We start from the raw sequence: 15,094 nt of genomic DNA on the forward strand, positions 1-15,094 counted from the left end.
AATACTGCCCCCTTGATACCCCACTAGTAATGGTGACTCACTCCAATACTGCCCCCTTGATACCCCACTAGTAATGGTGACTCACTCCAATAATGCCCCCTTGATACCCCACTAGTAATGGTGACTCACTCCAATACTGCCCCCTTGATACCCCACTAGTAATGGTGACTCACTCCAATACTGCCCCCTTGATACCCCACTAGTAATGGTGACTCACTCCAATACTGCCCCCTTGCTACCCCACTAGAAATCAGAATATGTACCATTAATAATCACCTGCTGATTTCTATCGCTGACCCAGGTACTTACCCACTTGCATACATTCTCACCCAGTCCAGGCATTCTAATTTTATATACTAACCTTTTATGCTGCATAGTATCAAACTCTTTGGAAAAGCCAACATTTACAAGATTCAATGACTCTTCCTGGTCCAGTCTAGAAATTATCTCTTCGTAGAAGCTGATCAGGTTGGTTTGACAGGAGCGATCCCTCACAGTCCCATGCTGATACAGAGTTATACGGCTATTTTCCTTGAGGTCCTCCAGGATAGATTCTCTTGGAAACCCTTTAAACATTTTACCCACAATAGAAGTAAGACTTACCGGCCTGTAGATTCCGGATTAACTTTTTGACGCCTTTTATAAATATTGACACCACATTTGCTCTGTGCTAATACAGTAGAACAGACCCTGTCACTGTAGACTCCTTAAATAGAAGGACGGTCTGATAATCACATTACTTAATTCATTTACAACCTGGGGGTGTATGCCATCAGGACCCCACAGTTTGTCAATTCTAATTTTTGTAAGGCAGCTCTGCATTTTCACGGGAGGGCAGTCAGGTAAATGAGTGCGCGAGGCCTGACGTCACCGCTAAGGTTATTGGTGCTCATGCAGAGCATTTACACTTAGACTTCACCGCTGGATCGGGGGCTCCTCGCTCAGCGCTTCACCTTCTATGTGAAGCGCTGAGTGATGAGAGTTTATACAGAACAACAAGCCTGCGATCCAGCAATGGTTTTAATGCTGTAATGCAATAAGTACCTGTGAACAAATAGTGAGCGATTTATTATTTTTTTTTATTAGTTATTTCTTTTTGCATTAACCGTGCACAATTATCGCTCAAATTTGTTCTTTTAGTTTTTTCTCCAGTGTATTCACTCAAGAAAATTAAATTAAATGTCAGGTATAATGCAGTGTGATAAAGTAAACTATTTAACAGATTTGCTTTCTCCTCACCACACTCTATTTTTCCTTCATTACTTTTTAAAGGGCCAACACTTTCTGTTTTTAATCTTTTTACTATTTATGTAGTTGAACAGTTTAGGGTTAGTTTTACTCTCCTTGGCAATAAGTCTGTGTCTCCACCTTTCCTGTGTTTCTTTGCTTTACATCATTAATTTTTTTCCTTTTTATAGGTTTTTAGTGCTTTTTCTTGTTCCACTAATTTAAAAGCTTTCCTTTTGCTTTTAATTGCTCCCTTTACATCTTTATCAAGCCAGCTTATTTTTCTCCTAACCTTTTTATTCCTGTAAGGTATGAACCTCTCACAGTGATTGTTTAAGATAGTTTTGAACATTTTCCATTTATTGTCTGTACTGAAAATGTCTTCTATTATGGTCACTATTTCCCAGGTGCCCCCCAACCTGCACCCCCGTTTGTCTGTCAGGTCTTTTGGTTAATAAGTGCAAAATGGTGGTCCCTCTAGTTGGTCCTGTACAAGTTGGAAAGTAATGATCTTACACTGGTCAACAAATCCCCCCAAAATTTCTGTATCTGGTTTGGAAGCAGTTTGATTCAACTAATTTTCCGGTGCTGAATTCAGTGGAAGAATCAGATTCTCCCACGTCACATTTCTGAGATACATAGCACTATTACATAGACAATAATATTGAATTGCCAAATATTGTCTGGTTTTAAATAAAAAAATAACACTCAGAACGCAACAATGTTTTTCTGGTAATGTATTTGTGAATGAAACTCAAAAAATACTGATATGCTGAGGTATGAATGTTGTAATCTGCATGAAGCACTTCTCTTCAAACAATAAACAGCAGTACAGATAGGCTCATGTCGGTAACCTTCCTGCTCAACTACATTGTTCTGCCATCCAGTGACCATTTTAGAACTTCATCCACTGTGTATTACATTCAAATAAAGACTTTAGCTTAGTCACTGGTTTAATATTATATAAATAATTCACCAGAAAATGAGCACAAACACAAAAACCTTTTTTTTCTAAAAAATTGAAAAAATCTAATTTCCATAAAAGCCTTGTGTGATACATCCTTTCTAAAAGGTAAATTCGAATTCTACACCCACAAATCCATAAGAATTGATATATCGCACACCAGATACAAAAATGCTGTTGAGCGGTGTAATTGACAGAAACACGTTGCCTTTTATGAGATCCACAGGTTTCAGTCTCCCACACAAGACTTACAAGAGTATAGCTTTCACTTTGCATGTGACTTTACAAGTAGTGTTTTTTTTTTGTTTTGTTTTGTTTTTTTTAACTCTACAGATTTCAATTTTCTATTCTTTTTTTGTAGAATTGCTGTTTTATGCTGCACTGAAAATTCTTTCACTTTGGGGAGTGATCATCCGATTGGAAAGGTTGCTTTAAAAATCAAGCAGATCAAATCACTTGGTTTTATTGTTGTGCTGGTGAGTGCTTCAAATAGAAAAAACATCTTCTCATATTTAAGTAGTTTTATGGAGACATATCAGCCAAGCTGACTTGTCAGAGGTGATGGTCGACCCTACTACGGTAGTAAAGAACTCATTAACCTGAAATATCAGTACCGTACATATAGAAACTGCTTTGTAGTTCATGGATAAGTCCCCATTCATCATAATGGGACTTCAGTTCTGTATCTGTTATATCCCACTAGAGGCTTCTGTCAAAGAGCATTCTGAAATGTTGACCTTCAAAATCAATCTGATACTTTAGTTACCACAAGTTCCTTAAACTCTTTATAAGTGTAGGCTAACATTTATGGCAGCATAGGTGTAATTGTCTGGGCAGCAGGTACTACAGGGCCTAACAACTAAAGGCCCATTTACACCAGCCGATTATCGCTAAAAAAAATCGCTAAACGGCGATCGTTTTAGCGATCATTGGTGAGTGTAAATCTGCGCCCATAGTGCGCTTTTCGGGCACTGCTGGCTGATCGTTAAATTCAGTCCAACATAAAAATCGTCATTCAGTCTTATCAGCAGTTCTCCACGGGGAGTGCTGATAGCATTGTTTCCCTGTGGAGAACAAAAGATCTGAGCGCAGATAATAACCTCAGGCTATTACCTTGGGCTGTTTGCATACCTAATTGGTATTTAAGTAGCTGAGTAGCTACTTAAATACCAATTAATTTTTATGCAAAATGATCACTCAAACTGTCGTTTGAGTGATCATCTGCCCGTGTAAATGGGCCTTAAGAGGGCCCATTTCCAGAGCGTGTAGATGGTGGTGAAATGTATGGAAGATGTCAGGAAAAATAGATTGTGGTTTTACTATGAAGCCCTTCTCTGCGGCATTACTCTTTGCATTATTCCTGTGCTGTACAACTGCTGCTTATTTTTGTACCGTGACATTAAATGTGCATTATATCAGGACTTGACACCATTAACCCTTGTGTGGTACCATAGAGACGGCGTATGGGCAGCGAGTGTACTGCTCATGCCCGCGTATCTAATGCACGCAGTCATGCGCAGTGTGACTGTCTTTTTTTTTTTTTTAAATTCCCCGCAGTGTTGCCTAGTGCAGTGGTGTATGAATCGCCGGCCATACGCAATATAATACGTATGGACAGCCTTCGCATATGCTGCCCATACTAAAGTATAGGGCTTGCACTGCGTGGTGCACCGAGAAATAGAGCATGCTGCGATCCGTTTCTCGTGCGTATCTACACGCAGTATCTACATGCACATGCATCGATGAAAGTCCATTGACTCTTCATGCCACTTTGCATTGTATGCATCATACGTGGTGAAAAAATGCCTGTAGACATGAGGCCTTTGATTCAGTAGATTTATGTATAAAGTTCTTAAAATGCAGCCAGCCATTCATTGTCTAACCTATGTTTGTCTCTTCCAGATTCATGTACACAAGTTTATGATGCTGACTGATGCAAATAAAGTGGAGTTCTTAAAAGAACATATTTTTAAGGATGTTTCCAGCATTCAAAGTTCACTGCAGGCAAATGAGACGGAACAGGCTGCACATCGTGAGATCTAGATGTTCATGACACGGACGTGAATTTGCAAAAAAAAAATACAATTTAATGGTGTTTATAAGAGGTACTCGTAGAATGCAGAATTATCAGTGCAGTTCACCAACAACATTTATTCTGCTTCTACAGCCTTTGCAATTATGTAAAATGCATCTCCTGAATTAAAATCGTGTCCTATTTTAGCTGTTTCTCTTTATTTTGTATTGTCATTACATTGACCAATAGAAGGCAATGCTTACAATGAACTGCTAATCAGAATCCCTTTCAGTGCACTACTAAATTAGTTTATCTCACTTAGAATAACACAAGGGGCAAGTGCTTGTCAGACGTGTACAGAGCTACCACATTGCCTGCATTTCTCGGCTGCTTTATTGGCTGCTAATCTTTTGGACCTGCTCAAACTGGTCCTTTTTGTATTTCTCAGTATAGCAGCATAAATTATTTTGGTTGTTTTTTTAAAGAGTAACTACAGTTTCAGCTAACTTTTGACATGTCTTAAAGACATGTCAACAGCAGGACCCCCACTAATCCATACTTTTGAGACTCCTGCAGATTGCTAGAACAGGGGGCTGTAAGGCTCACTTAAGCGCTGTTTTTCCTTGGCTATCTTTGCTAGTTTTCGGCTGCTATTGGCAGCTGAAGATGGCCCCATAGGTGTATGAAAAGCTCTTTACACCTCTGAGGCTGTCTTCAGCTGCCAGAAGTAGCTGAAAAACAGCAAACCTAGCCGAGCGGGCCCAGCATTCAGGTGAGCGCTGAAGCCTTGTCGTCCATAGTTATCAGTGGGGGCCTCAGCAGCGACCCCCACTGATCAATACTTTTGACATGTGTCTATGAAATGTCAAGTTATTTGAAAGTGTAGTTGCTCTTCAACTTTATTTTAAAAAGTCTTGTTCATTTCTTCAGTCCTAAGCATCTTCTCTATTCCCCAGTCATATACCTGAAAAACTCCTGGTTGACTTTCATCACCCTTAGAAATCTAAACATGCAGCTGATATTTAAGTCTAATATGTGTGTGAGATTTCATACAGAGCCTGCGCTATATCGGGTAACCTATTGTAAACGTAAGTTTAAAAATTTTATGTGCTGCCAGGGGAGTCAGTATCTGCTACTTAGACGCTAATTCCTCAACACCCTCAAGGATCAATTTTTTAAAGGAAGCCAAATAACTTCTTAGTGTATTGAGACACTAGAAAATGTATCCAAACATTTGGAATTGCCAACCCTCCAGACCGTTTATCCATTTGAAGGATCTCCAGATTTATTCCACAAAAAAACTCTTAAATATCCTATAGAGGTTTTTTTTGTTTTTTTAAAAAATGTGATTGAATCCTAACTGGAGTCATTTGAAGTATATAAAGGAGTTGTGGTATCAAAACAAGTTTAATAAGATTTTTTCCTGACAATTGGGAGATGATTTCAGACCTTGACCTTATCTTCAAACTTTAGTACTAATGGAAGCAAACTGGGAGAAATATAGTCTTTAGTCTTAGAAGATACCATAGCTCCCAAATATTTGAATTCCTTCATTATCTGTAATTGGGTATGTTGCAATTAATAGTCCACCAGCAAGAGATGTAAAGGAAGAATTACAAATTTCCCCCATAGTAACACATGACATCTTACCAAATATATTTAAAAAAACTGACATAATAAGACTTCTTGATCTACTCATTTCCCTCGTATACAACAACAGATCATTTGCATATAGTGAGATAGGTTACTAAATTTCTCCATTCTGCAATGCAACCATATCAGGTGATTGTTTTGTCAAAACAGCCAAGAGCTCACTTGCAAAGGCAAGGAGGAGAGGGAACAGGGGATACCCCTGCCTTGTTCTCCAACACAATACATCTCGAAATATGACCATTTACCCTAAACTTCCCTATTCTTGGCTTTGAATAGGGAAGTTTAACCCATGCCAAAAATTTCTCACCAAAACCCATCCTATTAAGAACAGCCCACAAATGATTCCACTTGACACTTTCAAAAGCTTTGGCAGCGTTGAATGAATTAACAGCCCTGCTACGTACATAAGGAAGCATTGATGGAGTACCTAGAGAGATCTATTCCAGAAAGTGCATTGTCGAACTTCTGGATTTTTCAACTTCCACAGCTCCAATAAGAGAAAGTGCTTCAATGCAATACAGCCCAAACCTGGATTCACATGAGAAGTGGAGTGCCGAAGAGGGTCCTCTCAGGTGTGTGGTTGGCCATAGGTCAGACAGCTCCACTTATATACAATCGAATGTATAGCAAGAAAAACGCATGGAACACCGTTCTGTGCGCTGAGAGTTGCAATCCCAGGCATAAATGTAAAGCTTCCTGTGGGTGAACTCAGAGCTAAAAGAACTTGCTCAAATAAGGATATGTATACTCAGGCTAATGCTGCTTTCACACGACCAAGAAAATCATGCAAGATTCGTGTATTGCGAGTCGCACGAATGTGAACCCTGTTCTTTTCAATGGGCTCATATGCATGAGCGATTCTTTTCCCCACATCACAGGGAAAAATTGCGACATGTTGTACCTTTTGGGCGTTCTCTTGGAACACCTCGTCCATTGTTTTTAATCGGGCCAGAAAAACATTGCATGGTGTGCGAGGTGCACACTGTGAGGTTTCCCATTGAAAACTACTATGGGAAACACTTGCCGATCCTCCGGCGTGGCTTTCACGGAGGATCGCTACTTCCCTGAAGTGATGATGCAAGGTATTTTTGACACAACAACGCCTTGCATCCGCTGGGAAATCTTGTATTCCTGAGCACGATATCGGGCTTTCATGGCCTGATATCGTGCTCAATGGTGTGAAATTAGCCTAAGGTTGATATTGGTCACAGGTTAAAAAAAAATAGAGGGTACAAGGATTGAATAATTCATAAGTAAAAAGGGAAAATGGATCATGAGATGCTGTTAGAACAGAGACCTAGTTATATGAATGTGTCTGGCGATAATAAAGTAGTGTTTAACACGGCGTACAGCACACATTTCAACATAAAACATCTTTTCTATACTTGTCTTCCCATTTTTAAAGAAAAGATAGTGTTTTACATCAAATATTAGACCAAGGAATACTTTGTGTTCCAAAGAGAAGTGAAAATCTTCATAACCTCCCTGTCTCCAAGTGAATACCGCCTTCCGAACAAGGATTGCAGAACATATATTAGGTATTGAAAAAGGTAATAGGAATAAATTGGGAGTAGCCAGACATTTAATAAAAAGGCATGCAGGTTCTACTACCACTTATAAATATATGGGCATTAAAAAGATTTTTTAAAAACGTCCTGAGGTGGAGAGTGTAGGAGGTGTGTACTGAATAGAGAAGCTTATTGGATATTGGGTTCCCAGCTTGATAATCTATCAGGGATGAATTATACAAGTGGCTTACTATATATCCATTGATAAGGTATTGTCGATGCTCATAATATCTACATATTCTATTATCCATATTTATTGTATATTTTTACAATTATTTGCTGTTGGTTATGTTTTCATTCATCTTCCAAATAGGTGTTCCTAATTTTTGTCAGGTTCTTAAATTAACTTGGAGTTCGTCATGCTCATTATGCAGTGAACAAGGGGCGTTTCTGCCCCGAAACACGCACACGTGAGATGTGTTTGCACTGATCTTTTAATGTAACTTTTTATACATGTTGAAATAGAGGTCTTTTTTTAATGCTCTGTCTTTTTCTACACTTGTTTGTACAGATCAGATAAACCTAATTCCATTAATAAGTGTGCAAAAGTAGCTGGAGAAGGAGAAGCCACTCTAGGACCTTTATTAAATCTATCCAAACAAGGATCCAGACGGTTATTAAAATTGCTCACAAATCTCCTCAATTTATTCTCTGGAATATGGAGGGGGGATGTTCCCTTTAGCGCAGTAATACATTTAAGACAAACAAATCTCCTCATAGAATGTATAAAAGATATTTTTATGAATCAGTACACCTACTCTATGCAAATAACTCGAGTACACAAAATGAAAAGAATGTGACCATAAAGAATGGTAAAGCAAATGTACATTATCCCCTGTTAAGTGTGTTTCTAATGGATAAGCAATAGGTGGTTAAAATTGTTGAATAGATGAAAAAACTGTGTATCTCTTAGTTTTATCTCCTATGCCCTTCACATTCCACAAAATTTCTATTAACACCTTGAACCAGGGCAAATGATGTTCATTATTTATGCTTTGCATGTATAATTTAGGACACTGGCTAAATTAAATGGTAGAGGGGAGAAAGAGAAGTTCAGGGGAAAAAAACACCCCGCCACACCTAATGCCATACACATACACTCATATCCGCTAGGACTCTAATCACCTAGGCGTCTTGGTAATGGTCAACGAAAATCCCAATATCACAGTAAGGTCACTAATAGTAAGGAGCAGTAACCAGGAACCTCATACCTATCTAACAAATATAATCATAGGCAGTCAAATACTCTACCAATAGTCCACTAATAAAAATGGCTACTTATTACTGTTATATAAATATTGTTCATGTTTATCCATCCAGAAGGCAGCACCCCTAAAATCATCAAAGAATAGAGTCTCCCCTTGCCTTACAGCTTACAGTTGTGGCGGGTACAAAATAGCATAAGGCAGCTGTAAACCCTCTAACCTTCTCTTAACATCTTGACATTACATCAATTATTATTTTTTTTTTTTGCATGTCTACTGAATCTAAAAAGAAATCTATACGATTGTCCGTGCATAGTCATATTTTTAATTTCTCATGCTTTCTTTAAAATGTTCTGATCTTTATAAAGCAGGATCTTTTTGCAAAACCGTTCTTGGCATGGTGCCAGGTGTGGGTGGTTTAGCAGGAACGCCATGAGCCCTTTCCACAGTAAAGAAAGCTGACAAAGCATCTTTCCCAATAGTTGATTTCAGCCTTCCCTCAAAACATTCTCGCAGATACAATCCTTCCACCTTTTCTAGAACCCCCATGTTTCTCCATGGTCTATTTTCTATCTGCTTTATATTGCAAAGTACGGATAAAAAGCTCACATTTACTAATTGTATCCTGCATAGAAACATTTTTTTTTCTTCAATCAAGAATACGTGTGTCTATTTTAGACAATCTTTCAGTAACTTTCTACAAATTGTGTGTTATAAATCCAACATCCTCTTTCAGGCTACCAACCTGAGCAGAAAGGTAAGCAAAAACAGTATTCCTTTTAGTCACAGCTAGAAAAACATTGCTTTAAACAGGTTTATTTTGTGTATCATTTTCCATATCCATACCACTAGCTTGTGCTGACATGGCTTGCATAATAGTATTCACAGAGGCAGGTAAAGCAGATGACGCATGTAAAACAGGGCCATGCTTACCCTTCTCAGTAGAGTGAGACAGTGTATTAAGGGTAGCTGTCCACGGGCGATTTGTCATAGTATGATCTGCGCTGATAAATTACACACGGAGCACGCATGACACTCTTGCCATAGGATAACTATGGGAAGTGCAGCCAAATGTACAGGCGCGGAAAATGGCTTGCGTCTAAAAATCATGGCATGCTGTGATTCTCTGCCATGAACCTATCATTAAGATAGGTTCGTCGTGGGAAAATCGTGGTGACATTAGTGCTCCCCTGCAGCGGAGTATCGCTCGCAATATGCCATGCTGCTCATGGACACTCAGCCTAAAAGTCCCATTAGAGGAGGCAAATACAGTTGTATATGTCTCAGGGGCATGAGATTGCGGGAGAAATTGAGTGAGCAAATTCCTCCAACCTGTTCGCCACATCATGGCATTTCTCAGTTAAGTGATCAGAACGGTCAAAGTGTTACGTGCACTCCGCACGATCAGCCAACTCAATATTTGATAATGCCTCCAATGTTGTACAGGCAACCTCATGGTACAAAGCATTTGCAGTAATTTTCACAGATTACTGCGCCTGAGCTCCATCCTAAGGCACTTATTGGCCGCTGGATTCTTTCCTCATCGTCATCGCAACTTGGTTAAATGACGGGCTTCACAAAAGACCAGTCTCTGATATAACTACTCTTTCGTTTCTCCGATCCTCCACAGCAGGAACCATGACCAGCAAGGCAGCCAGCTCAGCAGAATCAAAAACATGGCATCAGGATAAGAACCAGCAAGCCAGCATAACAGGTGGGAGCTCTCCTGGCATGTCTTCACTGCTCACATAACGCTCTAGGCCACCCCCTGAAAATTACAGGTTTCTGCAGGTTGCACTAGCAGCTGCCATTTAGGCCTATTTCATAGAGGCTACAAAATGCATGTGTGTAAAGCCCATGGTTTCCAAAGGGTTCTTTAATGCTACAAAATATCTCTCATGTGAAAGAACCCATTGGAAACCATGGGCTTCACATGCATGCGTTTTGTAGCCCATGTGAAATGGGCCTTATACCATTCCTGAACACCTCCTTTAACATGTCATTTGTATTGCACAATGTCATAAAACTAAAACCCCCAAAATAATGGTGGAATTGTTGGAGTCGACCACCCCCCCCCCCTCTACCCCCCCAAACGTTTATACAATATATGTTCCCTAAAACTGTGCCAATAAAAATTATGATTTAGAAATAAAGTATGACTTTGGGAATGCAAAGATCAAAAGGATGTCATTTAAATGGCTGTGATTGGTTAACCCAGCACCGTTTTTCATTGGCTGACACTGCCCTGGATTAACCAATCAGAGCATTAGCTTGCTGTAGGCAGGGTATTCAGGAACAAATGTTCTGTCGGCCTTGGAGGAGTATGCGGAAGCCTGCAGCAGTGCCGCAGACACTGGATTGGAACGCTGGCAGTAGGTGAGTATTAGACTTGCAAGTAGGCTCATAACCTGATTTTTTTATTTTTTTTTCCCCCCTGCTCTTAAATCAGAGCAAAATTTCAAAAGAGAGCCTGCTCACAAGTCAAGAAGCTTGCAAGCTGAGGTGCCACTGTATTGTATTTCTAATTCTATCAATACTTCTATTCTGTAACTGTGTGTCATTCTGATCAATACTGTATTTTATTGTACTTTTAAGAAATGCTGTAGTTATTATGACTTTGCTATTCTTGGCTCCTAGTGGAGTTCCCTGATGTTTGAGAGCACCTGGTGAATATTTTTCTTGGCCACATATTCTCTATATTTTGTCTTTTTATAAATTGGCAAAAATCCCAGGCATAGATAATACACCTGACAAACGCTGAGAATGGTGTTATGTTTGATATGCAAATTCACTAATGAAAAGACACATGTACATATCTAATGTTTTGATAGGTTTATGTAAAAGATGACGTGGGTCCACCATGATTGTTTATAAATTCTTGACGATTATTTCTGAATTATAAGACAAGTGTCTTTGCAAGTGTTCATGTATTCCCAATTTTTATTTTTGTGCTAAACATACATATATGCTTTTCACTTAACTTTTCAATTAATCTATTGTTGTGGCAAATATTCCTGAACTTTGATTGATGCATTATGATAAAGTCCAATGTTATGTAAATTATCGCATTCTCTGAGCAAACTTACAGGGTCACTTACTGATAAAGAAGACTATAAGTGATGCGCTTATAGTAAATCTGAAGTGCTTTTGATCAGATCAAGTGAGATTATTAACTTCTTGTATAGCTCTTGGCTGTATGCGGGATGATCCCGGAGGGACGCCCTAATCTTTGGGCGTAATTTATTTACTTTGATACCCATAATTTTTACAGAAGTGTGTCATGGTACACAAGCTATTGAGCTCATCTGAACTGTACATCTGTCTTCATATCTACAGTACAAGTGGGTAAGTTAATCATCCCTACTGATGTTGCCAGCAATACACTGAAGGGTATTTACGTTGTTCCAGGGTTCTAAGCTATGAAGGCAGCTATTCTTTGAGCACATTGAAGGTCCACTTATATTGTTAAAGATTGCACTTGTGTTCTGGTTGTTCATCTTCTCCTTTTCTAACACATTATGGGCAAAAGTTGCCCTTAACAGCGAATTACGTTGTCCCTTTTATTTTCTATAGGACTGTAAAACAATAAAAAATGTAATGTGATTGGTTGCAATGGGCAGTTCTTTCTCTTTTCCCTTGTTCTAGTTGTTCTCTCCATTTCTTTCTTGAGCCGTTTCTTCCTTTAAAGGTCCCTTAAAATGAGATCCATCAGAACAGAGTCAGTGTGAAGAATTATTGTTTGGTGATTTTTTTCACTTGTTCTAGTTGTTCTCTCCAACAGTGGGTATAGGCAACATTAAGCACCTATAGATGTTTTTCTACATTCTCTATGAAAGTATACTCTTGTTACTCAGTAAAAAAAAACTCTGCTTGTCATCTGTTGTACTGAATAAGCCCACATTTCTTAATTTTAACCTGCTTTCTACTGGTGTGTCCTTAGGGGGGAGCTGTTGCTCCATTGTTACAGGAACTGCATTTACCAGCAGCATTTTGCCCTGTACATTTCTTCAAAAGTGCTCACCCAGGAAAAAGGTGACTTTAGTTTCTGTATAAGAAAATCTTATATGAAGGATTATTTGTAAGTGTTTGTTAAGCCTTGTCCTGACAGATTCCTCTTATCCTCAGAGTAGCATAAGAACATCTGCAGCTTAACCCAAATTTATCTTTTATTAGCAGGGTGTCTTCCTCACATAATGTGACTGGCTTATTGCCTTCAGAGTGGCCTGTCAAATGCAATAAAAAATTTAAACATTGGATAACTCAGGTTTTTATACCCCCGAGGTTAAATTTCCACCCGTATTCATTTACAATATTAGATATATCTAAAAAAAATCACCGTTAGTGGCCATACTTAGCGAAATACTGATACAGTGATACACAAGGGCAGGTATGCACCACATACCAACCCAGAATGCAAATAGACATTATCTATGTGCAAGTATAATACTAAGCAGCCACTCCTCCAATATGTGGTAGGTGGGTCGTTCATTAGTATATTGTACTTGTGCAATGCTCCTCCTTATAACAATCTACGTGTCTGCATTTTGTTGGGAAATGGTGTTTGTTCCTGTATAATTCGTATATAGGTAAATATGGCCACTGGCAGTGATTTTTGAGTTGATTTGTCTCTTTTTCAGTGATGTGTTTGTAAATGTTAGTGTAAGAACTCTAAAGATAGTGAGAACCCTTGACGTGGTTGTGAGCTTGATCATGTCCCTCTAGGACATAAATTTCATTTATTTATAAACCTACTCAGACTGCATGATCCTAAACAGGACGCTGCACTGCAATGTGCAGAAGCAGAGTGTTTAATGCGTCTTTGCCAAAGCCTACACAACCTAAACATGCCCCAAGCACCCCTTGCATAAACACTACAATAAGGTCAAAAACATGTACATGTTTGGGGAGCACAGTAAAGTAAAACTTATAGCTGTAGGGATTCAGGGGGATAACGGGGAATGGTATATACTGTAGCTACAAATTTGGGACTGTGGCTCATTGTTGTACAGAGCCTTGATCTATATAGAACATACTAACCAGGTAAAAATCCAGATATCCAAGAGGTGAGGTAGAAAGTAACAAATTACACTGCTCCAAAAAAATGGAATATGTAAGCGTCATAGTATAACCCGAAGTCACTTAAACTTCAGGGATATCAATCTGTCCAGTTAGGAAGCATAAACAATTGGGAATCAATTTCACCTGCTTTGGAGCAAATAAAGGTGACAAAAGGTGCACTGGAAAAGCAATAGTTAGACAATCCCAAAAAGGGAATGGACACAATTTCTCTCCTTATCTTTCCTGACTGATTCTTTTCTAGTCTTGCATTTTACTAATGTCCTTTTCACTACTGATTGGGCTTCAGGTACTCTATCAGATTGCACTGGTAATCCTGATCCTCCAGGATTGCACATCCATATACTCCATTGTAAGAAACTTTGCTATGTCTCCTATCACAGTCTCAAGAACATGGAGTGGATACCAGCGCACGGGCCATTATATGAGGAAAGCTGGACAGGGCTGGGCATTAACCCAGTGCTCTATTCTCTTTATAGTTGAGAACAAGTTCACACTGAGCACATGCAACAGATTTGAAAGAGTTTGGAGAGGTCATGGTGAACAATATGACCGGTTTTGGCACTGTGTCAGTGGTGGTCTTGAGTGGGTATATTCTTGGAGGGTTGCACAAACCTCCATGTGATACCTCAAAGTACCTTGATTGCTGCTAAGTACTAGGATGAAATCGTTAGAGCTGTTGTCAGACCATATGCTGTTGCGGTGGGCTCTGGGCTGCTCTTGGTGCAGGAGAATGCCCAGCTTCATGTGGCCAGAGTGCATAGGCTGGTCCTGGATGATGAAGGCATTAATGCTGTTGACTGACCCTCACATTCCCTAGACCTGTGTCCAATTAAGAACCTCTGGGACATTCTGTAGTAGTGCACTCGAAGCCACCAAATAGCACCACAACTGTCCAGAGTTCACTAATGCCCTCATCCCAGTCTGGGAAGAGATCTTTTAGGACACCATCCGCCATCTCATCAGGAGCCTTCCCAGACATGGTCAGGGTGGATACAGGCACATGGAGGTCATACACACTGCTCAGTAACATGAGTTGCTGTGATAAAATTCATGCAAATTGATTTTCAGGGTGATATGAAATCCAGCCTTCAATTGGTTGATGATGTTGGTTTTCATTGACTGTTGAAACTTCACTTTGTTCTAAATGAATTCCACAATTTATAATCAGTGAAGATTTTTGACTTGAATATTTTGTTCATCAGGTTTGATGTGTGGTTTAAATGTTTTCTCGATTTACGAGTAATATATAATAAGTCAGTCGTGGGACACTGCCACTAAGTGATAGAGCTGAGCTCTCGTCAGCTCTCTGTGTGGTGAACACAATGTATTGCTGAACCTGAAAATGTTGTATTTTTACAACGCTGTAGTAAATATCCTGGAGGAC

The 15,094-nt window shown here is 39.3% G+C and overlaps 1 protein-coding gene across 2 annotated transcripts in view; it reads left to right on the forward strand.

The window, feature by feature from the left end:
* FASTKD2 (FAST kinase domains 2) overlaps positions 1–4,411 on the forward strand; it is a 31,310-nt gene extending 26,899 nt beyond the window's left edge. For both annotated transcript variants that reach the window (XM_066576092.1, XM_066576094.1), the window contains exons 11-12: positions 2,553–2,667; positions 4,094–4,411. In XM_066576092.1, the coding sequence (XP_066432189.1) occupies positions 2,553–2,667; positions 4,094–4,234 (256 nt within the window). In that variant the 3' untranslated portion in view covers positions 4,235–4,411. The remainder of the gene's footprint in view (positions 1–2,552; positions 2,668–4,093) is intronic.
* Positions 4,412–15,094: the final 10,683 nt, after the last annotated feature.

Source organism: Eleutherodactylus coqui, chromosome 8, assembly GCF_035609145.1.
Source record: "Eleutherodactylus coqui strain aEleCoq1 chromosome 8, aEleCoq1.hap1, whole genome shotgun sequence".
In the NCBI taxonomy this organism is placed as follows: Eukaryota; Metazoa; Chordata; class Amphibia; order Anura; family Eleutherodactylidae; genus Eleutherodactylus; species Eleutherodactylus coqui.